General features: G+C 39.8%; 6 protein-coding genes across 6 annotated transcripts; 2 read left to right on the forward strand and 4 right to left on the reverse strand.

Annotated features, from left to right (window-relative positions):
• Positions 1–52: 52 nt before the first annotated feature.
• On the reverse strand, positions 53–3,761 carry pigx (phosphatidylinositol glycan anchor biosynthesis, class X). Its single transcript, XM_055057237.1, has 6 exons — positions 3,600–3,761; positions 3,198–3,282; positions 1,774–1,909; positions 1,456–1,669; positions 715–815; positions 53–595 (listed from the first exon to the last, which is right to left on the reverse strand). Exons 1-6 carry the CDS (start codon positions 3,661–3,663, stop codon positions 458–460), a joined length of 738 nt encoding a protein of 245 aa, XP_054913212.1. The 5' UTR covers positions 3,664–3,761; the 3' UTR covers positions 53–457.
• A 267-nt stretch (positions 3,762–4,028) lies between these two features.
• On the forward strand, positions 4,029–5,904 carry cep19 (centrosomal protein 19). Its single transcript, XM_055057263.1, has 2 exons — positions 4,029–4,298; positions 4,688–5,904. Exons 1-2 carry the CDS (start codon positions 4,169–4,171, stop codon positions 5,032–5,034), a joined length of 477 nt encoding a protein of 158 aa, XP_054913238.1. The 5' UTR covers positions 4,029–4,168; the 3' UTR covers positions 5,035–5,904.
• Positions 5,281–8,897, reverse strand: ing5a (inhibitor of growth family, member 5a). Its single transcript, XM_055057250.1, has 8 exons — positions 8,814–8,897; positions 7,672–7,743; positions 7,369–7,535; positions 7,107–7,218; positions 6,908–7,004; positions 6,689–6,824; positions 6,523–6,584; positions 5,281–6,434 (listed from the first exon to the last, which is right to left on the reverse strand). Exons 1-8 carry the CDS (start codon positions 8,848–8,850, stop codon positions 6,395–6,397), a joined length of 723 nt encoding a protein of 240 aa, XP_054913225.1. The 5' UTR covers positions 8,851–8,897; the 3' UTR covers positions 5,281–6,394.
• Positions 8,898–9,859: 962 nt separating this feature from the next.
• plekhb2 (pleckstrin homology domain containing, family B (evectins) member 2) lies at positions 9,860–13,921 on the forward strand. Its single transcript, XM_055056279.1, has 8 exons — positions 9,860–9,997; positions 10,658–10,708; positions 10,845–10,997; positions 11,095–11,197; positions 11,594–11,633; positions 12,125–12,208; positions 12,607–12,721; positions 12,817–13,921. The coding sequence occupies exons 2-8, from the start codon at positions 10,672–10,674 to the stop codon at positions 12,951–12,953; spliced, it is 669 nt and encodes a 222-aa protein (XP_054912254.1). The 5' UTR covers positions 9,860–9,997; positions 10,658–10,671; the 3' UTR covers positions 12,954–13,921.
• On the reverse strand, positions 13,919–18,632 carry LOC129376684 (vacuolar protein sorting-associated protein 4B-like). Its single transcript, XM_055056268.1, has 11 exons — positions 18,408–18,632; positions 17,808–17,919; positions 17,564–17,708; positions 17,263–17,321; positions 17,067–17,186; positions 16,826–16,982; positions 16,602–16,750; positions 16,384–16,465; positions 16,052–16,271; positions 14,760–14,900; positions 13,919–14,669 (listed from the first exon to the last, which is right to left on the reverse strand). The coding sequence occupies exons 1-11, from the start codon at positions 18,426–18,428 to the stop codon at positions 14,568–14,570; spliced, it is 1,308 nt and encodes a 435-aa protein (XP_054912243.1). The 5' UTR covers positions 18,429–18,632; the 3' UTR covers positions 13,919–14,567.
• Positions 18,633–19,287: 655 nt separating this feature from the next.
• Positions 19,288–24,926, reverse strand: LOC129377411 (ankyrin repeat domain-containing protein 29-like). The gene is given in 11 exon segments (XM_055057330.1): positions 19,288–19,817; positions 19,891–19,989; positions 20,095–20,190; positions 20,647–20,745; positions 21,115–21,213; positions 21,511–21,609; positions 21,743–21,841; positions 22,274–22,372; positions 23,294–23,404; positions 24,742–24,758; positions 24,761–24,926. Coding segments are annotated over 11 exon segments (948 nt in total). The 5' UTR covers positions 24,807–24,926; the 3' UTR covers positions 19,288–19,733.
• Positions 24,927–26,475: the final 1,549 nt, after the last annotated feature.

Raw genomic sequence — 26,475 nt, forward strand, 5'->3', positions numbered from 1 at the left:
AACTGGAGATCCCTTCTAAGGGGTTTGAATTGAAATTATACTATTCCACACATTTATGTTTCACATGTTTATTTAATCAACGTTGGGAATTATTTTGACATGTGCAAGCAAATATAAGGTTTAGATATTTTATTGATCTAAAACATCATTTGTAGCTCAATACATTTTTTATTTCTGTTTCCCAACTGCTTGAACAAAAATAAATAAATCAATAAAGAAAAAAAATAGTTATCTTTTAATATTACCTGGGCAAAATTTCAATTTCAGATCAGAAAAATGAATAAAAAAAAAAACCTGTGAAAATATTAAGCTCCTCAGGATTTAATTTAATGTGGATACCTGGGATTCTTTCACAACAGATACAGATCTCTTTTGTATTGACAGAAAGCAGCTGGGATCATCCTGGTCCCAGACACAACTGCTCCACATTAAAACAAGTCCTGTTGACTGTTGCAGCTTAAACGATTCGATGTTTCAACATGTATTTAGACAACACCACACAGCAGACCACAGTGGCAAGAAGAGTCCCACCGCAGACAAGCATCGTCGCTGACCCGTCACCAACCGGAAACGTGACGCTGACTGTGCTGGGCTCCTGAAGGAGGCAAGGCATATTTTGAATGAGAAAGAGAAAGATTTAAACAGTAGGGTTCATTCTTTTTTTTTTTTTTTTGTTAACAAAATGGTTTGTAAAGATTTAGGGGGAAAAAGCACCTGCTGCAGAGGTTTTTTCACCCATGAGCATGTGCTGGAATTGCTGGCAGTGCATGGTGCGTCCACTACAGAACGAGAGTCAAATCTGCGAAGATCTGAGCCTGGAAAGGAGGAAATTACAAAATCTGTTTGATTAAAAGTTGCACTATCTGGACAATATGGAAAACAAATCCTCCCTTTGATTTTCTTCTATCAAAAACAAGGAATCAAGACACCTTTAACACAAATATTGTAAATTTATATCAGATAATACATTGTAAGTATACAATGTATTGGAGATGCACCAAACAATCACCCAAAGATTGAAATCAAACAATATTTTCTTGATTAGCTCTTATTGGTAGGTCAAATATTGACTCATAAATTATATTTGTTTACTAAATAAATGATTAAAAACACAAAAATTGTCCACACTTTTCAATCTACAAATGCACAATTAAACTATGATGCTTTATTTAAACTGTATGAAAATCTAATACATTCAAGGATTTATACTGTGATGGACAATTGAGGATTATTTTGTAAACAATGTCTTCTCTGTCAGATTCAAATGTATACATCTATCAAAAGAAGTGCAGCAAAATTTCTCTGTATTATCTCTTTTGGATAGGGGAAAAAAAATCCCCTAACCTGTCAAAACTGGAATTGGTGGGAAAACTCAAGGAAAAGCTAGTCAAACAAAAACACTTGACTGGTGCATCTGGGCAGTTTATGAAAGGGAAAGAAACATTAACTGTTTACATTTTTCCATGCGCAGCAGCAGGTCAGGAGGTTCAATGTGAACAGATGCGAATGCTTCCCCATCAAAAGAGGGCTGGTGATAGCGCCCGTGTACTGGGATTATTAATTTTAGGAAACTGGGAGCTGATCCAGTGAGGGAGGGAAACACGTAGGTAAGAAATCCAGAAGTCTTGTGAGCAGGCACTTCGAGGTCAATGGCTGAATCTAGTAATATCTTAAAGAAATGAAGACAAAGATAATTTAAAAAACAGATGCAAATATGCACTTTTTAAAACCTATTTACTGTGCCACGAGACGTTTCATGTCTCATGGCGTTACCTCAAAGTTGCTTTGATCACTTAGGGATGCCAGCTGGTATGGATCTACAAAGACGCCATTCGGCCATCTGTAAAGCAGCAAAACGCTGGCACCACTGAGTGCGCTTGGTCTGAGCTCAACAGTGGTTGTCACCTCCCTGAAACACAACAGAAATTAGTTCCTGGAGCCTTTTGTCTCTTTATAACATGTATCTGAATTAGAAATGACATCATGGCCACCTGCTAAATAGACAAACTGTATTTATCCCAGACTGGTTTATCACAGCAGCAGATATAAAATCATTACAACTTTTTCACAACCGTAGCAGTGAAAGTACAGTAAAACATAAATAATATCAGAGAATGTTTTGCTCAAAAAGATAAAATACTACTCAAATGACTTTTTCTTTTTGAAGAGTTTAGATTACTAAATGATGGGATGAAGGTATTCGTTGTCTGAAAAAGGTGTTGGTATTACATTCACAGCTGATTGTAATACTGGTTCACAGTAATCAGCTGTGAATGTACTGGTTTCTATACTGGTTACAACAATAGAGGAGTTGAAGCAGTCCCTTGGAGAGGGTTCTTTATTGCATGTCTTGTGTGTGGTGAATGACACACAAGACATTTTTCAGCATCCTACTCTCACCCACCATTTTTAATTTTGGAGTTAACCATTCTTATCAACTTAATCTTTTCTTGCCCAAATATCCCTGCCCAAATGAGTCAAGACAACTACACCTTAGGAGTTATGCTGTGCTTTTTGTGGCAAGATGTTAGCGGCAAATTTTAAAGGTGGTGCTTCAAATCTGTCATCTGTCTCGTTTGTCATCCCAGATCCCCAATTGGATTGAGATGTTGAGAATTTAAAAGTTAGGTTAACATATCAAACTTTTTAATGAGCTCTCAAGATGTTTCTGTAGTACAGGAATAATGTTTATTTTTTATTTGTTTGTTTGTTTTTTAGCGTTAAGGAATTTGCTTTCCATTCTTGACAGCTTTGCAGCTAAATATCCCTCCTGCAAACTGCAGTTTGGACACCCTTCTATTAGGGATGCACTAATTTATTGGCACCAATCTCCTTAATTTTGGGAGATTGGTGATCAGATCGACACTTACACGTGAAGCCGACCTCATATCCTGCTCTTATCTGGTATTGGACACAATCTGAATCAGCAGATCAGACTTTTTAATGATTGTAATTGGCGACCGGCTCGTAAACTACAATCGGTGCACCCTGCTTTCTATGAGAACCAACATTATCTTCACAATCTCGAGCGTGTCAAATGCACTCAAATCATTATGCTTGCCTATTTTATCTGGCTCTGGCACATCTACTTTGAGAACAAACTGTCCGCCTGCTAACAACTACAACGTGTGCCATGATGAAGACATATTTACTTCATCTGCCAGTGGTCATAATGTGACAGGTATATAGCCAAATACCTGTGGAAGCCCTTCTTGCTAAGCTCCAGGGACACAGAGGAAGATTCTAGCCACTGTTTGAGCTGATCGCAGTGCTCCTGCTCATCTGCAAAAATGTGAGTATTATACAGATAAACATTTTAGAAAGCGTTAGTAGATAGCATTTCACCTCATTGCAATTTAGTGGGATTTTATATATATATATATATATATATATATATATATATATATATATATATATATATATAATCATGTCTTGTTCAAAGATATTTTGGGCAAATGTATTTTCGGAGACGTGCTTCACATGAGGACATGTTTTTACATTTAGGAAAAATCTTAATCTCTCTTGTTTGTAAGACCTTAAACCGTACAAACCGATCAGTTTTCTTGCCAAGATAGAAAACGTCTATCTATGTCACTTACCCTCTTTGTTCAAACAATAGCACTTAGATAAGCAAGCCAACACAAAAAACAGTTCAAAGTACATCACAATTGCGAAGATAACATTTTACATGTATTTTCAAAGTATTTGGCATAGCGTGAGGCTTTTTCACGTTTCCTAATTCAAATGTTTACGGAAGACAACATCATAGGACCATCTTGTAGTTTTATGGAAGCCAGAATCCTGCCTGACTATAAATCCAGTCCCTCGAGTGTTTAACGTCACTGCCAAGCTGTTATTATATACTTTCACATAAAATAATCAGCTTTAGTTTACGTTAATTAATTTAATTTTGCAGCTACGGCACAGCGGTTCATATAACCTTTTTAAAATATATTTTTTGTACAGGCTTCACTAAAATCTTTGCCTGATGAAGAGCTCCTTGGTAACGCTTCCCATGAAAGGTCCTGCAAGTAATTCTTTGTGCATTTCTCTTCGTTTTCAATTTAGTGAACAGTATTACGGCTGTTATGGATTAAATCATTCACTTTCAAACTCTAAATCTCAGGAAAAGGACATATTTAGTCATCTTTATCGAAAACAGAAGGCGATGGGTTTTGAAGCAAAGCGGTGCGGCGTGCAGTTTAAACCTCCTGCTATAGTTCTGGTTTATATCCACACCGACACCAACAAGATACGCAGAAGAATCATACCCATACGAAATTTCTCCAAATATTCCGGTAAGACGATATTTTTCAGCAATTATATAGTTGGTATTGGAATCACAGTTTCAGCAGTAGTGTGATGAGTACACCTACTTGGTCAATTTCCTGATTGAATGAAGTGATCAAAAGGAGTAATGTTGCAATCGCTTCTTCTGTTATGAATTTAAATAAATAAGGTCCAAGAATAAATGCAGTAATTTGCGAATGAAAGAGATCCGTATGATGATGGCGCAATGCAAAAGTATTCATACCCCAGGGTCCTTTTCACAAGTGTTTTGGGGTGTCTCTACCAGCTTTAAAATATAAATAATAATAATTTTAAAAAAACCTGAAGAGGTTTGACTGCTTTTGCTATGCATTTGCCTCCACTGAATTAAAATCTTGATTTGATGCCCGACTTCCAGACTGTAGCATGGCTGCTGAAAGACTGAAAAACCACCCAAGGCACAGGGGCTATCTGGATCAAGTTCCCCTAAGCCAGCTGGAGAAACTCCACATCATCCTGCGAGATCACATGCAGGGGCTGAGTCTGGAGAACAGCCTCGCTTCGTTCCAGCTGGACCCCGACGAGGATCTGAACAAACTGGACGACGAGGAACTGGCCCGCAAAAAGGGACAGATGGACGCAGTGTTCGAGAGGAACCGCAAGCGGAAAGATGACCCGGACTTTGTGTACGACCTGGAGGTGGAGTTTGACAAATCCAAGCAAGAGAAGTGCAGCTGGGATGAAGAATCAGATGAGGACTTTTAAAACTGATCGCGTTAACGCCAAGTAAAAATAAAGCCTTTTTTTTTTCCTGGACACAGGGCTGGGCCAAGATTGTAGGAGGGCTCAAGTGGAATTTGATTTGGGTCCCACTTCTAGATACGTCCACTGCAAGTAGTGGAGATAAACAACATTAACACTCTGGCTGACATTTCAGCATAAGCTCAGACACGGTTGATAATATCAAACTGTGTTTTCGAAAATATACATGCCAGGCTACAACGACACAACTTAGGATTAATAATTGAAATTTATTTGTTATAAAATACAAGAATTTTACAAAATACATACTTTGGTTTTATTTATTGTTGTGGTTCACACTTAAATGAAGGATATTCACAGTCAAATACGAAAGAAGCTGCTAAAGTTCTATTAAATTACATCTCGAGTCACCGGGATTTAAACGCAACACAAATATCTCTTTGGAATAATTTGCCTACAAAATATCTTTTCGATACAAAATACATAATATATTTGTCCATGTACGGTTTTATGTGGAGAGCCGGCGTTATCCCTACGGTTGTACAAGCCAGGAAAACGACAGACATTCAATAGCAAAGTTGGCTATGAGAAACTACGTCTTGAAACGCCTGCAGTGTCAAACGTCTTCAGGGGCAACGATTTCATTCAAAGTGCTTAAATATCTCATTTAGGTGACAGGAGACAACGACTGACCATTAGTACCACAATACATTCAAAAATGTCATAGGCTTGTGTTGAAAATTTGATTTTACATTTCTCTTTTGCCAGTTTGGTTCAAGCTGATTGTTGTGTCACTCGGTCACTTGCAGTCATTTATGCGGTTCTAATGTAAAACCCTAAAGAGGTAGTAACAATAAACTAAATCTGACTTCCTTTCTTTTTTTTTTCTTTTTTTTTTTGAACCACCGTTGTTTCCGTAAGGATATATAGGTGTTTTAAATGTAATTCTCAGCAGGCTCGTTACTTGTTTTTTTAAAAAAAATAGTTGTTTATAAAACTGGCATTTCAAGTATGCTAAAGCAACAATCTTGGATCTGCGACTTCGTTAGTGAAGACAGTATTTACATCTTTCTTACTCGAAAAGGAGAGACTTTCTGACAAGACCCGGGCAACACAGTAAATGTATTGTATGAAAATTCGATTTGAAGCTACAAGACAAAGACGGATGTGCTAAAATTTAAAGAGGGAAAGGAACGTAGGGGAAGCTGGTGAGGAAATGTGTCACAAAAGTAGCTTTACACCAAATCTGGGTAAGGTTTTTAAGGAAAGTTGAAAACGGAGTATTGCTGAAACAAAATACAAACTACACTATCGAGTGACACCAACAACACAAAAGTAGGTTGCCGTTTCTGAAAGGAAAATCTCATTTTTTCTTCCTGTCTTGAGTGCACCTCGGACAGAACCTGTGAGACGAAGGGGAAAGAGGAAGGACAAATGTTCAGAGAGTGACTGGACCAATGCCTGATATCTTCTAGGGAGTTCGGGCCTCACCATTTTCCTTTTGGTTTCGTGGCGAGGTCAACACAGGCAAAGTGGAACCACTCAATGGGACACTGAAACGACAGGAAACTCATGTCAGCCTGCAGATGGTTTCAGATGAATTTTGAATGGAGATAAGGATAAACAATAATAATAATAAAAAAGGTTGAAGACCTACATCAGGATTATCACATCCGATCATCTCTCCGTAGGAAACCTGGTGGCACAAGCAGTACGTCGGCTCATTGGGGTCCACCGGCATGTCCAAAACGTCTGACGGTTGCATGGGAAGGAGGGCGTCGCTCAGGTCCGGACTGAAAGCATCAACGCTACTAATGCACCACGACTCATAAACATAAACAGAAAACCTCTGAGATGAGCCGACAGGCCGAGTTACCTGGCCTTCTTCTTCTTTCTGGGGGAATCTTCATCTGAGCCCTTCCTTCCTCGTCCCCTGGACCCACGCTTCTCTCTCTGGCTCCGCATCTCGCTCTCTGGGAGGGGAAGAACAAGAAAAGGAGGGGAACAAAATTGCTCGCAACAATAAGACTTGTCATGCAGACTCACAGGAAAAGTCTTCCGGTTACCCGACTTACTTTTCAGCGCTCTTCCGTCTGCACTTTCATAGCCGCTCTGTTCTAGTTTCTCCTTCAGCTCGTTCTCAAACCGAGCCAGATCTGCATCCAGCCTGCGGATATGTTTATCCACCTGTGGGAAAGAAATGCTCTGAATGTTTAAGTCCGAATAAATAAAGGCAAAAGATAAAAAAACTCAAAAAGAAATCTATCAGAACAACTGGTAAGTAAATATTGAAAGGAAGAAGTCAGGCGAATTCTGGAAATGCGTGTTCAGACTGACCATTTCATACGTCTGCATGGCAAGCTGGACTTTGTCATCGCTGAACTCTTTGCACTTGCTGTAGGCGTTCTGGATCTTTTGTAGGTGCTCCACTCTCTGCTCCGAGGCGAGGTTCTTCACATTCGCTATGTACTCCTCCGCCAGCTTGTCGATCTCGCCTTTCTTTTCTGCGAAAACGACAGGGGATTGTTGGAGACACAGATAAACTCCGCCAATGCCAGCACGGCTCGAAAAGCTCATCGTGCAAATTCAAAAGCAACCGATTTAATATGCCACCAAAAAATAAAATAGTAAAATGATGACCTTCAGTTCTGTTGTCCAGGTCCCGCATCAAGGTGAAGTTCCTCTGCAACTCACATGGTAGATTTTCTATACCTAGACAGAGGATTAGTGAATAATATTAATGTGTGTTTTGATATTAAGAAAAAAAAAATATAGATAAACACATAAACCGATATTAATCGACAGGCAAAACTAACAGTTTTGGCTTGAAAAGCTGAAATTAGTGGGCTACTTTAATTGAAATCAACAATTAAAATGATCAAAACAAGGTACATTTTGGTCAGGAAATTTGAACGACATTCTTTTATAATTTTAACTTCATTTCAGGCCAACGCACAGTCCATTTTCTTATCTTCAGATTAATAAATAATTCAAATAGGTGTTAAAAATAATCAGCAATAAAAATGAGTCAATGTATACATTTACGAAAGTTTACTGCATAATATATTGATGCTTTTGCATGTCAGTTTGAATACGATTTCTCAGTTCGTTCACTACAAACGTCGTGAACGAACAGGCAGCTGGTGATGGTAGTTTTCCATCACCACGGCGGTAGATCTTTACGCCTGGACTGTGTTGGTTTCGGGGCGCTGAAGGAACCGTGTTCAGCCTCGCGCTGCCTCAGTTTGGGCGCCGCTTCAAACACCCCGCCCCCCCCCGGCGCCTAAACAGTTACGGGAAACGAGGTCTCCAACAGGTTGCACATACATGGTGCACTATTTAACAGTGAAAAACCCGAACGTTAAGAAGACGACAAATATATATATGTATATATATGTATAGATGTTGACGAAAATAAAAATGTGAAATTATTTTCCAATTTCAATCTTTAAATACGTTCTGCTGTTTACTTTAAAAAAGCAAAAATAATCCGTTTTATGAAGTAGTTACGTCGTGTACCATTTAATGCGGCAGATTTAGTGTCGTTTCTTTACATCAGTAAGTGAGCACTATGAAGTGACAATTCATTCTGCTTTACTTCCATCGGAACAACGCTATTGTTAGCAAGCGAGCTATTTGCTAACGTGCCTGCACTTCAATCTGCCTCTCGTCCCTCGAGCGAGTCCTTCGACAGATAGATAAATAAATAAATAAAACTAAACCTCAAACGAACTTTAACGCGACAACGTTAACCGCGGTACGTCTCGTTTCCTGATACTCACTGTCAAGATAGTGCTCCAAGTAAATCGCCGTTGCCATTTTGGGATATCTATTTAGCTTCTGCGTACTCTCGTTAGCACGCTAACTGTTAGTCACAGGGAGCGTTTGTTTTGGACGACAGGGTTTGCCGTCAGCAGGTGCCGCGGCGACGCGAGTTTCAGAGTTCGGTTGTAAACAAGACAAATAGACTACTTTACACTACACTACTTTTTGTTCTCAAAACTTATTCGTATGATACAAATCTAAATAAATATAAAATACATAACGTTGACTTACTGCTCATCTTTAAACCGCTAAGATTATGTCGTAACGCATTTTATTTAAATGAATAAATAAAAACAAAGGTCTGTCATTAAAATTTTAACAATGATTACAAAAAAAAAAAAAAAAAAAAAAAAAACTGTGTGCAGTAAAACTCAATTAGTTACAATTTATAAATTTTAAAATAATATTTTTTTTTATAATTGATATACAATCTCAACCTTGGCCGCAGGGATAAATATCCATTTTTTAAAGTCAAACTCACAAAATGTGAAGTGTAACTGTTAAGATTTTAACAGTGATATAAACCTGCCTGAAAATCATATATCAACCTTTATTTTTGCTTTTTTATGACAGGGATGACCCAAGGAAAAAAAAACATATTTTGGAAAAACCTTAAATTTAGATATAATAACCGAAAGTTATTATATCTAAATTGCTACCATTGCTACCAATAAAATGCTACCATGAATTGTGAATCTTTGTTTATATTCCTGAAAACATATGAATATCTTTAGCAATTTATTGATTGTTTGGTTAAATAATGATCTTAAGACATCTAAAAAAAAATTAAATCTCACTCCCGCTCGACCTGTGTGCACCTGCAGCAGGAGCTTACTAACAACCAAACGCACCTTCGCTTCTTTTGCTGGCATTTTCCACCGCGGTCAGCTGATGGATGACGTCATTGAAAACAAACGCCGCCCTCTCCCACAGAGACTATTGATTCGCGAAGATGCTCTGTGGGCGGGATTGAACGAGAATCCCGGACCGAAGACATAACGGATGTTTCCGATGTGTCCACTTCGCTGAACGGTCAGATATTTCTTGCTCCGAGCAACACGTCGTGTTATTGTGCATATCACTTCCGCATTCTCGCTATCCTCAAGAAAGGTTATCTCGTCCAAAACATTTGAGGACTCAAGTAAGTATTTAGACCAAAAACACGTTTTAACGTCATATAAGAGCGTGCAGTCGGAGTGTTTACTTTACTATAAACAGTTTAAACTCGCGCTAACATGTCTGGGACTTTCCAGCTGTTTGCTGGAAGCAACTAGCTAAGAATATTTAATCTGTTTCTTACACTAAATCCTGTGTCCGGTTTTTGTTTTAACCCCATATTCTTCTTACCAATATCATGTGACCAATTTCTTGCTTTCTATTCCTTTAAAGTGTTAAGCTAAGGACCCCTGTGAGTCAAAGTAAAAATAAAAGGTCGCTGTTCAACTTTAAAAAAGTTGAACAGTTCAACTTTAAAGAAGTTGAACAGCGGATAAATTATTGATGTAATACAAAGTCAACAATGTTTTTGAAACCAATAGCCTCTTCTGGGTTAGCTTAAATATATTAGTTCATAAGCTATATGCAAAATCAGCTCATTTGCTAAATCATTATATACATCCATCAGAAAACATAGGTGTTTGTTTTCTTTTATTGCTGTAGGTTTTTATAGGCATCGCTGTGGACTTGGTAGTTGTTTTACCACTCACGAGGTTCATCTTAGACACGCCCCACCCAGTCATCATCCTCTGGAGTTGTGAGAAAGACACTGTCATGATATTTACTATTTTTCTTTTCTGTCTAGGACTTTCCTCTGAGATGGCTGTGGTAAAAAGTGGCTGGCTCCATAGACAAAGTGAGCAAGCTTTAAAACTTTCTACTTGCAAATCAGCAGTTAAGTAGCGCATAAATATGTATATGTTTGTAGAAACACAACCTAATAAATAATAATAACAATAATTATAAAAACAATTGTAATGTTTGTTTTGAAGGCACCATCCTGCGGCGGTGGAAAAGAAACTGGTTTGACCTGTGGGCCGACGGGCGCCTGGTGTTCTACAACGACCAGCAGCGGCGTGACATGGAGGATGACATCCACATGAGAGTCCACTGCATTAACATCCGCGGCTCTGCTGCTTGTCAGGGTATTGTTGCATGTTTTGGCTCATTGAGCGGATGAGAAGTGTTGTTTTGGTATCGTTTTAGATGGGCCACCTCTTTTGTTTTTGTGCTTCCTTCCAGAGCTGAACCCACCGGATGGGAAAGCGCGTGACGCGTTGTTCCAGATTGTGTGCAGAGACGGGCGGGTCATCAGCTTGTGCGCAGACAGTGCAGATGATGCCTTGTAAGCCAGCAAATATACTCTCCAGTTATTATGTCAATTATTAATTGACACTCAGCCCCAAATTATCCATATTCCAGGCATATTTAGGTATCAAGTAATATTTCATTCTGACTGTAAGTATAATGAATCTTTTGGAGCGGCTTTCTCCAAAGATATTCTGACAGAACATTTTTGAGGAAAGCGGAAGATTAGTCATGGCAATGATTTTTAACATGCCAGTTTGAATATATTTGAAGAGATGCCTATCATTTCCTGTCAGAAACAAACCTCTTGATTGAAAATAACTTCATATTTAAATTTGTCAGGAAGGTTAATAATTTTGCGGTTTAATTGCATGTTTAAGTGTGCAGAATTTGGGTAATCTGACATTAATGTGGTTTTTCTTCCTGGTTGCAGAGCATGGACCATGGCACTGCAGGATGCCAGAATAAACACGGTGAATGTTCCGTACATTTCATGGAAATCTTTTTGTGTGAAAGGACTCATATTTATGTGTGCAGTTTTCCCTTTTTTTTGTGCAATGTGAGACAGTTCTCATATTTTGCTTCTCTACACTGCCTTCATGAACTATTTGACACGTCTCGAACTGCGCTCCGTTTTGTCACAGCGCAATCATAAAGTTCATTATATTTTAGAATTTTTTTTTAGACACAAAGTTCTACATCGTGCCAGAAATTATTACGAGAAATGATATTGGTGTTATTTTAATGCCGTTTTCAACTAATCTAATGATAAATGAAAACAGAAAGGGAATTTTTCCAATCACACTCATTAAGCTCATTGATTCCTCACAACTTCTCACCAGTTTCCCGGTACCAAAACCTTCTATGAGTGTGCTTGCTTTGTTGCATTTGTCTTAGCAAGTAGCTCAGTAAACTGGTAAACTGATTAAGTCTAATTTTTTTTTGGTGGTTGGATGTTTCACAGGTGGTAGCTGCTCCTCAGATTGGCTTTGCGCAGGAAGTCGTGGCATCCGCTCCTCCTCCTTACTCGGAGTACGCCCAGCCACAGGTAAAAGGAGCAACCAACGTTAACGCGACTGGAAAAATAGAAAGCATCATCCATATTCTGACTCTGCATTTTGTATTGTTTCATTCTTTTGTTTAGCTTAAGCCATTCAGACTCCCTTACAATGAAAATGAACAAACCCAGTGAAAACTTAGTTACTATTTAAAGGGGCGGTATTTTGTTAAATCGACTTGTTTGAGCATTATGTTATTTTTATGACAACTGAAGTTAACGTGGTTATTTGATTTTGCTGTAAAGTAGCACTATGTGTCTGGATAACTCATAATAGAGCCCCTTTAAGAGCAGCTCATCTGCTCAAACCTACGTTTTGTTGCCATCTAGTGCAGACGTTGTGGAAGTGTTCATCTGTATCTGTAAGCTTCATGTGGGATTTTTCCCAGGTTTATGCTCCAGGCCCATACGGAGACTACAGCGCTCCGCCTGCTCATCCCACACAGATTATATACTCTGGCGAAGGGCGACCCTACGCTGTTGCTTACCCATATCAATATCAAGGTAAATAAACTCCACCCCGCTCAGCATAACTGCAGCTGTATTAGGTTTTTGGCTGCAAGTGGAGGATTAATTCATGAATTTGTCATGTGTCTCAGGTGGATACGTTGCCCCCGAAGTGAACCACGTGATCATCCAGGAGCGGCCGCGCGGCGATGCGGGGGACGTGGCTCTGGGCATGCTCGCCGGAGCAGCCACCGGTCTGGCAATCAGCTCGCTCTTCTCCGTCTTCTAATTGGTCCCGCTTCGCTAAGCGTTTATTTACAGCTTGCAGTGTGCACTCTGGTCAGTGCAGTCACATGATTTCAAATGAAGTGTGTCCTCTGTTGGACTGCATCAGTGAGACATGACTGTGGCAGAGTGGATGGCCTAGTAAATACTTTTTAGCACTTTCCAATACTCCAGACAGTGTTTTTGCTCCTTTTGTGATGTGTGCGTTGAAATATCTTTAACCAAAACCATAACGATTATTCTCTCCGAGCAGTTATTTATTAGATCATTTATCATGTGCACGTCGCTTTCCTCAGTTTGCTTCAGATTCACACACAGTTGGCCTTTCATATTTGCAAAATGAATGAACTTTTTTTTTGTACTGTACCCTTTGTTTACTTTCCATTTGCAGATTTGCAGTGTGCCCCTGGCTTTGTGTGTGTTTGAGTCAGACTGGGATTGAGGCACTAAATCAACACATACTTTCCCTGTAGTATCTTTAAAGTCATTTGGAGAAATGTTGGTTTGCATCGTTTTGTTTTTTGAAAAAGAACAGCAAGTCTGAAGGCGCAGTAGCATTATCCTGAAGTTTAAAGGGACACTGAATTTCTGCAGTCCTCAATTTCAATTTATGTTTGGACTTTTTAGTTTTCTCTTTTTTTGTTGTTGACTCATTGGCAGCTGCTGAACCTTACCTCCTGTTTTGATTTGATTGTATTGATGTATTCATGTTTGGTGCACAAACATTCAGTTAAAGTTTATTTCTGTTTAAAAAACCTAAAGGTGTGTGATTTAATCTCCACAAACAGCCTCTTCCGTAACATTTTATTGAGCCTAAGAAATGTTAAAGAGAACTCATTTTCTCTAATGGCATAACAGGAAAGTTACTTTGTTTAGCAATTCTTAAGCATGTTTAAAAGGTTTGAATTAATCGGACTCAGATGTACTGATTAAATCAAGATGTTGTTTTAACAAATAAATATATTCACATTACTTTTGGATTCTGTTTATTTAGCCCTGAGTCTTGTTCACAGAACACAAGAAGATTCATAAAATGACCTCAGATTTGAACAATATGTCGACAAACTCTATAAACATTTTTACCCCCAAAAGTCACTGCCTAAGCATGACCAACTATGTCCACAATAACATCATAATGAAGAAATCAGATATATACATATATACATAACACAGAAACTGCTGAAAAAGCTTCTTTGAATAGACCATAATTCATTTCAGAAGCACCAAAACCCAAAAGACTAAAAGCCTGAGAAGAATCAAATGAAAGAAAAGAAAATAAGTAATTTCGTGTCAATAAATGAGGCAACATTTGTAAACTTAAATGGTCCTCAAGTCATAAAAGTAAACTTTAAAGCAAAGTTTATCTGGTGCAAAATAAATCCACCTTATACGTGGTGATGTTTGTAGTGTTGAAAAGGTGCAAAGACGTGTCTGTGTATTCGCAAACACTTTCTTCCAGAACTAGCTTCCAGACCCTTAACAGATTAAACGGTCAACTCTAAGGTACATTCTGGAAACCTCGCAAATTGTGCATTTCTAGGATTTAGCAGACCAAAAGATTAGCACATTAAGTATAATTGATTAAGGAAAAAATGACCAAGCTTCCATCTTTAGCAGATTAACCTTCTTGACCAAAATCTTCCGTGAACTTCTTCAGCTTGTCCAGGTCTTGCTCGTTGACCGTGGGCTTGGTGTTGCTCAGAGACCGGAGCATGTCAGCCTGCACAGAGACCACCGAGCAGGTAATGGCAGGACCAGATCAATCTGATCATCAATATTGTAAATTAAAAGCACCGATTTGGTTTCTTACCATGGACACCACAGGCTCCAACAGCTTTTCCCCAGGAACCTCCATCCATGTCATCTCTACGGCGTTGGGATCTCCAGGTGAGCATGGTGTCAGCAGATCGTCAAGCACAACGTCAGGGTTGTTAAATGGGGATCCGCGAACCTTAAAATATGGGATCGGACAAAAGTTTGATGAAAGCGTTTGGATGGACAGCAGATAAAAAAAGAAAACCTGCCGCTCTTAGGGTTACAGACCTATGTGGAAACAGAAGGGAAGCACAGCTGGGTATGGAGACTGTTTGCAAATTACAACAGATTCATGCTGAGCTAACAAAAATAATAATAATATCTGTGAAACAAATCCATGTACACAGACTGAAACTGAGGAGACCAAATGCAAATCCATGCGTGTATGTCACCAACCTGGGAAAATGTATTTCCTTATTTTTTTATTTCCTGACATAGTGCTTGTCTGTATTGACGCAAAGTACACCACTGGTAAAGATGTGTATTAAATTAGCTCATTATTATGTTAAACATCATGTAACACTGAATACTTTAGAAAAAATGTGGACCTTTTTCTATGAGTATGTTTATTCAGTGAGGAAAAAACAACAACATGGTGAAAAAAAGATGTATTAAGCCAGCATAATTATTGGTGCAAGTGCCAATTTCTTAAATAAATGTAGCCAAAACATACTTCCTTGGCAGTTTTTATTAGTTGGTCAAATCTCCACAAACAGCCTCTTCCGTAACATTTTATTGAGCCTAAGAAATGTTAAAGAGAACTCATTTTCTCTAATGGCATAACAGGAAAGTTACTTTGTTTAGCAATTCTTAAGCATGTTTAAAAGGTTTGAATTAATCGGACTCAGATGTACTGATTAAATCAAGATGTTATTTTAACAAATAAATATATTCACATTACTTTTGGATTCTGTTTATTTAGTAATCTTTGCAATACATTGAGCTTTTCACCAACAACAACTCCAGGTAAGTTTGGCACGCAGAAAGCGCCTCATGCCCACTGTTAAGTACGGTTGAGGATCTGTGATGCTGCAGTTCTGTTGCTCTTTCAAAACCTCCAAGAACTTTTAAAGTTCTTATTAGTACCAGGGTTTGGTAAATGTTTTCAACAAGACAACAGACCAAATTAACACAGAAATGGTTCACCAAGCACACAAACAATAATTTTATTTTTTCACAACGTAGTTATCCCCAAAACTGAACGAATGTTTCAAACTCTGGCATATTTCTAGTTTTCCAAAAGAAGTTTTTCAAGCTGATGAAAAAACCTGAAAGACGTTTTCTTACCTTTTTGAAGTGAGTCGCTGACTGGACCCTCCTGACGGGCTGCATGAGGGCGTCCCTGACAATTATGCTGATGTCTGCTCCGGAGTAGCCGTCTGTCTTCTTGCCCAGAGTGACGAAGTCGTCGTCCGTCAGCCCGTTGGGGGTGGAGCCCAGGTGCAGCTTGAACATGAAGGAGCGGGCGTGCTCCTCTGGCAGAGGAATGTAGATCCGCTTCTCAAACCTGGCGCCAGAACAAAAGCTTCAGTAAACCATTTCGGTGTCCGGACGATCTGGACGACAGCCAGCTCAGATAAACCCTCAGAGGTGACAGGAAGGACTCGCGCTAAGCTAACCTTCTCCTGATAGCCGAGTCTAATGTCCAAGGAATATTTGTGGCTCCCAGGACCAGGATTCCATCGTTGTCATTTCCGACGCCTGGCGGGAGAAAAATGTTGCAACGTTGACAAAAATTAAGCAGTTAAAGATGAAGGAAATAAGGATTACTAAGAGAAAAACGAAACATTTCTTTAGTTAGCTCTGACTAACGGCACTCAAGCGTTCTCTCGGTCACCTTGCATCTGAACGAGGAACTCTGTCTTGATCCTGCGAGCGGCCTCACTCTCGTTTTCGCTCCTCGAGCCACAGAGGGAGTCGATCTCGTCTATGAAAATGATCGACGGTTTGTGTTCCCGCGCTAGAGCGAACAGGTTCTTCACCAGTCTGGAAGCAGGAAATTAGAACAGTGGGACCCCCCTCTACACATTCAAATTGTCATCCTGAAAACCAGAACCTCACTTTTCGCTTTCCCCCAGCCACTTGGACACCAGATCAGAGGAGGAGACGGAGAAGAAGGTGGAGTTGTTAGCTTCTGTCGCTACCGCCTTGGCCAGGTAAGACTTCCCTGTTCCCGGAGGACCAAACAGGAGGATTCCCCGCCATGGAGTCCGCTTGCCTACAAAAACACACGCGGTACGGAGTTAGAAACAGGCCATGCGTTTGTGGCTCTTTTTTTCTGTTTACATTTTTGTGCTAATACCTGTGAACAGATGAGGGAACTTGATTGGGAGGATGACAGCTTCTTTCAAGGCTTCCTTGGCTCCTTCCAGGCCTGCAACATCATTCCACTTCACGTTTGGTTTTTCCATTACAATGGCACCTGGAAAAAATGATTTCAGTCACTACATTGAGTTAAAGATTTTCTCAGAATTTAATCATACAATAATTTCATTCACCTGAGAGCTGATTTTTGAATTTCTTTTTCTCCTGATCTTCCTCTTCATCACTTTCACTCCTAAAACATAGCAAAAATCAGGGAGTAACGAGATTCAATTTCAGTTCACAAAGCTTTTCACATAATTATGATTGTTAAGGAAACAATAAATCATCAGGACACAAATTCTATATTAAGCAGACAATTGCAGTAGTTTACTTCCTTTCTTAGTAAAAACATATGAAAAGAAGCGTTTAAATATTCACACCAGCAACAGACACGGCTGAATATCAGTTTATTTCTGATTTGTCGACGGCTCTGACCCTTTGTCCCCGGACTCTTTGACGGGTTTGGCCGGCGGACTCTTCTGCTTCTGCTTCAGGTAAACCTTCAGCTGCTCGGCTCGGTCCAGGTAGTCGGCACACTTTGCCCTGATACTCTGCTTTGCTCGGTCGCCCTGCGCCTCGTCTGCAGCGATAACACACAGAATCACAATAAAAATATATATATAAAATAAATAATCTAATTCTGTGTAGTTGAGTGAGGAGAAGGATGGCGATTCCTTACATTTGATAACATGTAGGAAGTACTGTATGGCATGCTCATAACATCTGAGGGCTTCCTCGTAGTTCTTGGCTTTGTCCTCCTGTGATGCCTTGCTGGCCAGGTCAATAGCTTTCTAAAGACGAACAGGAAGACAGGAAATTGATAAAGACTTTTGGAAACGTTCAATACATGCCCACATAATCAGGGTTGCTAATAAAGAAGTGACGTCACTCGGTGATAAACACGCCCCTGTCCTTTTTTTTAAGCTGTGATGCCAGTGCTGATATTAAAAGGTGAGTGTTTGTTGTTTAAATCACGATAATATTGTGCTCTATTTAATAAGGGGCTTAAAAGTTAAGCCATCATTGGATTTACTAGAACATTTTTCCTTTAAAATGTCCCGACTTCCCAAGACATCACATTCTAAATAATTAAAAACACTAATAATGAGTAAAAAGTGCGCCGTTATGCCGTTATGAACTTTTTTGTGTGTGACAAAACAGCTCAATTTGAAATAACACGAGTTATTTATTAGTTTATCAGTTTGTTTATTAAAGCTGAGCTCGTGTCGGTCTCCAGGTGAGTCGCGACATTTGTTTTTTTTAAAAGTCTGTCACTTACCTGTAAGTTTCCGCCCGCCATTAGCCGCTGAAACCTGTCCTCGCGCGTTCAGACTAAATATAAGAACTCGTGGCTCTTTTCTCCTCTCGTGTTCGGTTACTTAAGAGTCGCATTCAGAGCACTTTTCGTCGACAAACATCCCGAAGGTTTTGTCTCTCTTCCGCATCTGAACTTGGCCTGCTGCTTCCGCGGTGCTCACGTGACCAAACTGTCATCCTTCCCGTTTGTTTTCCCAACGTTTCCGTTCAGTTCCTCGAACCTACCGAGTCACTGCTGACGTCACGATTCATAACTACGTCCATTTTGTAAAGTTGTTAATTAGACGACACCTGGACTTGTTTTCATGCGGTAACATCTCCTTGGACAGAGGAGTCAGTGATGAACCTGTTGATACTAGTTATTAACTGAGTAGATATAATTTTTATAGCTAATTTCACAGATTAAAAAAAAAAAATCACAACATAATAATTTTAAAAATATATATATATAAACGAAATGATACCAATAAATTAAATAATAATTAGCTTAAATAATATAATATTAATGACTTCTTCCCTCCTTTGGTATTAAAAGTTTTGAACTCAGAAGTGAGAGCTAACACTCTTTTTGCTCTCGACTTAGATGGATTCATTTATCCCACAGCACATTCTTAGTTTCCTTTGTCACAGAAAGAACTCCTGGTGTAGCACTGATTTGTTTTGCCATACACTTTTCCTGAACAAAGTATTTTTTATTGCTAACATTAAGTTGTCTGTATTTCCCCCCCCCTTCTTTTCTATATAAAGTACGCCTAGCACCCAGTTCTTCTATCATTGTTGTGAAGTGACAGTTCCACAGGATGATCAATAGATAACTGGATTAGAAACTAGATTATTTATGACAGTATATAAATAAACTAAATCGAAAATTCCCTCATAACAAATGAAATATTCTGGTTACACAAAGTATTATGCCATATTATCGTTTATTGTTGTGTCCTGTTACAAGGCCTCCCATCTTAGAACCAAACGCCGGAGACCGGTAGTGCATTTATAACATTTATTGAAAAGGCCAATAAATAGTGTGCAAAATATCCATAATTCTTCTATTGTTAGAGACAAACAAATAAATGTGTGCTGAGGAAAAGACAGCATAGAGAAGGCTAATAGATGTCTGTTATCTTACATTCAGTTCAGGTTTGTTCACAGCTTTGTCTAAGCCACTATCATTAACCAAGCACCGTGTACAGTACATGTCGCAGTTTTGACATCGTTGACGTCGTTCTTCCCCCTCGCGATGCGCCATCACTCGAGAGTCCGACGTGAAGGAGGAGAGTCCGGGCTTTCATCAACTGTCTCCGTTCACAACGTTCTGCCGTAAAACCCTCAGGATGCGATCGCTCTTTGTGAGATCGGCGGGGAGTTCGTTATGCTGCGAAACAGAACGCAAGGATGATCCAGGCACGTCTTTTAGCTCAGTTTCTCAGCAAAGTTAGGAGAGTTACCTCGTTGGGTAAAGCGGGATCGGCGTTGGCTCCAAGCAGCAGAAGGACAGTCCGAATATTCCCGCCCATGACGGCAGCGTGAAGGACGGTGGAGCCATTCTGGAGACAAGACAAGGAGGGAGCCTGCTCTGTTATCTTTCATTTAGTTGTGAATTGCAGGAAACTTGAAGATTAACCTTCTGCCAGAGCCAGAAGATTCCTAACCTTGAGAAGGCTGAGCGTAGGAGAAAATTTCAGCAGCTCCTCGACAACGCCGTTGTGTCCTTTCAGCGCTGCTTTGAATAACGCCGTCGATCCATCCTTGAAAGTTGAGAGGCAAAAATATACAAATCAGCTCCAGCTGCTTTCAACTACCAAAAAAATTAAATAAAATGCGAAACCAAAATACTGCAGCTTTAAATTTTGTGTGAGATTCTTTGTGAAATGTCAGCAAAAATGCCATTTACCTTCCAAATCAGGTCTAAGCTTTTTTTTAATCTTTTCTTTTTTTAATTCTTCTAATTAGGTAATTAGTTAATGCAAACAAACTCTGAAACAAAGAGAAGACTGTGTATTTTCTGTGACAGCAATATGCACTATTTGAGCACATTGATTGAGACATCAATCATGAAAAACTAAGATCGTATAACATAAAATACCGCTTCCTTGACCTCATGACTTGTCTCAACACAGTCATGGAGACTTTCTCAAGGTAAAGTCATTTTATCCAGCTCTCCAATCCAATCTGAAGTGACTTTCGTACGAGGATTAACGTACCAATCTGTCAGCATCCCGATCTGCTCCGCGTAACAGAAGGACCTTCACCACCTCACTGTGTCCCATCTGTGCTGCCATCCACAAGGGTGCCGTGCCATCCTGGGAGAGAGATGGATGGCCAGAAGGTCGTGGAGAAAAACAAACACTGTTTACACATTCAGGACCACAAAGTTGAAGGATACGCCCGTTTAAGTCATAATCTCCTAGCTACTGGTGGACGTCAGGCTTTCGTTTGCCTGCGTTTCGACTGCATTGTGTGCCGATATGTTCGGCAGACGTGACTAGAAAACTACTGGTTATCTTGATGAAACTGGACACAGTGGAAGATGAGGCGCTCAGATTAGCATTGTTGCAAAATGTGAACGCTGAGTGACAAACGGTAACCTGACAGAACTATACAGATTTATAGGGTAAAACAGGTGACAAGTGCAGGCATGTGAAGTGATTTGTGCCTGTGGGGGGCATTACCTGCCTGGCTTGGTTCACCTTGGCACCAGAAGCCAGCAGCTGACGAATCACAGTCACATGACCCCCCTGGGCAGCTAGGAATAAAGGTGTAGCTCCATCCTACAAAAAAAATAAATAAATAAATAAATAAATAAGAACATCAGAGGCAAAACTAACTGCACCAATAATTAAAATACATTTTTGCACAGTAAGGTTGTTGCTGTTTTTTGGCACATGCTAATCCTGCTCAAGTTGAGTCATGACTGACTCAGCAGTTTGGGGAAAACCAGAGAGACGGGATTCCTGCTGCACCGAGATCAACTAACCATCAGGTTTCTGACACAAAGGGAGACAGAATACAGAACAGATCGGGCGTGACAGTCTGAGGAGAGACAGGCCCGTAGATGCACATCTCACGTTTAGCCTCTCGTGAACGTTGGCTCCGTTCTTCAACAGGACGTCCACCACCGTTGAGTGTCCGTATTGCGAGGCAACGGTGAGAGGTGTGCCACCATCCTGTTGGCGCAACATGAAAAGACGGCATGAAATTTACGTGTAAACTCAAAATGGAGAACGCGAACACGCCCCGATGCATTCTTGGCAAACAGCTGAACTGTCGCCCGGCGTTTTCCACGTGGTTACGTCGAACCTTTGTCCGTAGTTCGGTGGAGGCGCCAAACTCAAACAGCAGCTTCACGACGTCATGGTGTCCCTGCTGCGAGGCGAAGAATAAGGCCGTCGAACCTGTCTGAGGATAAAAATAGACACAGCTGTTTACACGGAGGACTACTGCCCTGCTAGTCAACTCAAGACTTTGATGTTATTTTTACTGAAAGTTGATCACTACAACACATTTTTCTTTTTGCTTCACAAATGATATTAGTTAATATTTTTCATAAAGGACATTAAAGGAGCTCTCCAAAGAACCTGCACATTCTACACGTCTGTCAGAGTTAAGAGTTAGATCTGGAAACTAACCAACAAAAACCTTAACTCACAGGAACAAAAATCACTGTGTCACTCTAGAAATATACGTGTTGTTTTCTCTGATTGTGTGCCGAATAGCTGAATGGAGAATTTCGAAAACAGAAGCGATAGTTTCCTGATGATAATAGTTATTGAGGAAAATTCCTCTATTGTCAACAACTATTGTGAGTGATGTGTCCTGGTGCAGATCTACCTCTCTCTGGTAATTAATGTCTGCTCCTTGCATAATGAGCTCTTTGACGCACTCATAATGGCCGCTGTATGACGCCACCATCAGCGCTGTCGTCCCATACTGCAATAACAAAAATAATAATAAAAAAAAAACAAGAAAACACACAATTAGTCAACCCTGCAGAAGGTTGTATTTATTCATAATCTGGGACCAGGATTAAAAATGGCTGCAATGCACAGATTTTGCTCCTTCAGGATTTTTTTCCCAGGATTTTCTGCTTTGGCTTTTATTTTTGGTTTACACATTTCTTCTTCTTGTCTCAAGTTAAATTCGACCAAATTTTTCTTTTTCCCATTGTGTCAAATAAGATAGCAGTGTGTTCTGGGTGTTTCCACAGGTGTGCCTCCAATTAAGTCAAATATGTCGATTGACCCATCAGAAGTTTTCAAGTCGTGACATCATCAAATGGGCTTTCCCTCGTTGCTTAAAGAGGAAGAGATCATTCTGAATGTAAACTTTTGATTTCGAAGGCATTAATAAATGAATCTTTGAAATATTTGTTCTCCTAATTTTGTAGCTTTCAGAAGTCAGACAATGAAAAAAATTATGTGTATATATCTTTTAATTCTGTATATTCAGGTATTGGGAGTATTTATAAGATTTTTTTTGTCAAATTGTTTATCCTTTGTTTTTCACATTTCTGTTTTTTACTGTCTGCGTTTGTTGTATGCAAATACTTTTTAACCTTGGTGTTTAAGGGTGTTATATAAGTGAGAATGCACTTTTTTTCTTAGAAAGGAAAGACAAACAAAAACAAAAGCTATAAAAAAAAAAAAAACATGCATATGAATCCCCATAGAGATAAGAGAACTGCAATAGCGAGATGTGGATAAATTCACAATATGCAAACTTAAAAAAAAAAAGTAAACATACAAACACAAACACATGCTCCACAAAGGTAACGCTCGATGCTCTCTGTATCTCTGCCACAGATGGGTTACGGTTAAAGCGTGCGGCCGGGGGGGCATGCAGCGTCCGTACACTGTCTCTGCAGTCGGCGTCCACTCGCCCGCTGTTGAGCAGCAGCTGAAGCAGAGCCAGGTTTCCCTTCCTGGCCGCCCAGAACCCGGCGTTAGCCAGGGGTGTTTCCTTCTGCGGGGGTAAATGCACACAACAAGCGCTCACACTGAAACCACCATTATAGCATTACACACTCTGATTGCAGACAGTGTCCACCGTGGTGTGTGACCGCTGCGAGTAGATGCCACACAGGTTGCTGTGTCTGTGTGCAACTGAGAGGTCAGTAACCCATAAAGACAGATCAGTGGTCTCTAGGCAACCCAAAACTTTTATTTTTTGGGTAAGCTAAACTTTTCAACTTAAAATTCAGTTCCTTTCATTTATTTTTTTTGAGGGGCGGAGTACTTTTTTATGGAGTTCCATTTGTTACAAACGCACGTTAAGCAGATGAGCATATTTTTGGCACAAGTAGAATCCCATAAAAGTAGTTTCACTAGGCTATCTTTTTTACTGTTCCTTGACTAACATTTTTTTTATAAAGTATTGCTACTCGTGAGAAGAACTTCTGCTCACTCTACCTAAAGAGTAACCTCACTTGAAGAAGAAATAAAAAATCATGAGTCACACACACACCTTCAGCTCACGCTAAAGCACAACTTCTTGTTCATTCTAAAGTTTTGTTTGCCTGTCATTTTCTACCTGCTCGTTCTTTTATTTGGATTAATTTCTTTCATTTTACTCATTAAAGTTTGGACATAACTTTGCAGTTTTGCCTGTTGATTACGTCATTTTTAAATATTCTAGTCATTATTCAGCGCTCGACTGGCCTTTCAACCAGATATTTTTGGAGTGATTTCTTGGACAGCCACTTTTCCTATGTTGAAGTAGTGCTAATCAGGAGTCTGAATGTCCCTCCACTGTTATGTATGGACAGCCTTATGGTTCTTTTCTGTCCAGTTCTTGTCCTTGACCGTAACACAATTTGTACAGAGTGAGTTTAAAAAAACAATGGAGGATTTGTTTTATTTTTTATTTTTATTTTGGGTTAAAAAAACTACAAGAAGACCAACAAATGTGACAAGAGATCTACTATATCTTCACAAACAACTCTGAACATCCCTGGGAGATGCACCAGTCAAGAACCATTGACTGCCACCACTTAAAGAGATTACTTTAAGAACGTCTGCCTCCCCAACAAGAAGTACAATTAATAAAACGAGGACTAACTTCAAAATGTTGTGTGCCCAACGTCAAAGACTCGTGAGCCTCTGAATGCAGCTATTGTGCCCCAGACATGCTACACTCTTCGACTCGGTCTAATGTAACCGCTATTTCCTTTACACTTAAACGCATCACGTCACTAGACAAATCCCGACTACACAGCTGCCGCGGTGCGTCCTGTGACGATACAGGCCCGTTCCGGGCAGCCTGCCCGGGGCCCAAGATGGATGGAGAAAGCTGCGTTTTACCTTGAAAGACATCCTGCAGACCTCAGGCGTGACTCATGACGCTCTCTGGACGCGCACTCCCTCATTAGACGCGATGCTGCGCGTAATTTGCCTGTTTTGCGGCACCGCTGTTTGGGTGTTGCCCCGTCGCGGACATCATAATGACAGCGCGAGCGAGTCAAGCTGAGCTCAGCCTCTGCAGTGGAGCCCTGCAGGGACGAAGCGCCGCCACCAGAGGGCGCTGCAGAATACAGGTGGGAAAAAAATATATCACGATCAAACTCGAGGTAGAGGTATTTGAACTTTTAAACAGTAATATAATTTTGCACTTTATTTTTGTTATTTTCCTTCTGAATTGCACAATCAAAAGTTCACTCAAATAAGAAGTATTAGTTTAAAAATGGGTACAAAAGCTTTCACAGCCCTTTCACGTGTCACATTTAAAGGACAAACTTTACTGCACTTTATTGGGATTTTATAGAACAAACACAAGATGATCTGTAAGAGTACTCTGACATAGAGTTTTTAAAAAATTGCTTTATAAATGAAAATCTTACGAGTGTTGTGGGGGTCTGCCAATACTTCCTCAAAGCACCTTCAGCTGTGACAGTAAGTTTCCAAGGTTACGTCTCCACCAGCTTTGCAGATCTAGAAACTGAGATCTATGCCCGTTTTACTCTGCATAATATTGAGGGAGACTGGATGGAAATCACCTGCGACCATGAGTTTTCAAGCTATGCCACAGATCCTCTGTCGGATTTAAGTCTGGACTTTGACTAGGCCTTTATTGAGCATGAATATGACCTCACCCATTCCACTGTATAGCTCTGGCTACATGTTTTGGGTTGTCCTTTTGCAAAATCTAACATGTTTCCGTCTCCATGTTAAAGAAAAGAAAGCCATACAGCAGAAAATGGAATGTTGACATGCATACATGTAGTTTGCATGTAGGACCAAATGTTGGGCCAATTTTGTTCTTATTGGGTCAGAACACCTTATTCCACGTGTTCACTTCATCCCACAAGGGGCTTACAAGTCTATCAGTTATTATTATTATTATTATTAATATTCTATTTTATCTTTTTACATTTTCTCCTGCCTGAGCTGAGTTGCTTTGGGCTGTATCTCTGATTAAATCCCTCCCTGCCTGGCAGAATACAAATGTGTGCCAATATGTGTTATTTTCTTTCCACTTCAGAGTCACATAAAATCCCCTCCAAAATACACTGAAACCTACTGTGGTTCTGCAAAAAGTCCAGTGACTGGGAACGCTGTATAAATTGTAAAATTCTTCAAGAATCTAATTAAAAAGGAATCTTTTTTGTTTTTATTATTTTTTTAAAAAAATGCTTTGAGACTGAAATTGAATTAAAATTCTTCAGTTGAAACCTTGATGTTTTCTCCTATAATTGATCTTGTGACTCTTCCCGGTTCCACGTGACAATTAAAGAGTTTCGTAAATAATCAAGTCTACAAAAAGTAAAGCCCAGACTGTGATCTCAGTGAAACGCTGCTCACATAAATGCACCAGAATCAACTCTGTGCTCATTCAAATGCAGCCGTTTGCAGCTGATGTCATTTCAGTGCAAAACTTTAATCAGATTAGACACATTGTCCCTTTTTCGCCTGTGCTGGGTGTTGTGCTCGGCCACAAACATGTATTTGAGGGATTAACAATAGTGCAGCTTTAGCTGTTTCCAGGTGATAACTGCAGAGGGTTTGGAGGACAACATATTTTTGTTGACTAATGCCACT

Source organism: Poeciliopsis prolifica, unplaced genomic scaffold (assembly GCF_027474105.1).
Source record: "Poeciliopsis prolifica strain line A6 unplaced genomic scaffold, Auburn_PproV2 SCAFFOLD002, whole genome shotgun sequence".
NCBI lineage: Eukaryota > Metazoa > Chordata > Actinopteri > Cyprinodontiformes > Poeciliidae > Poeciliopsis > Poeciliopsis prolifica.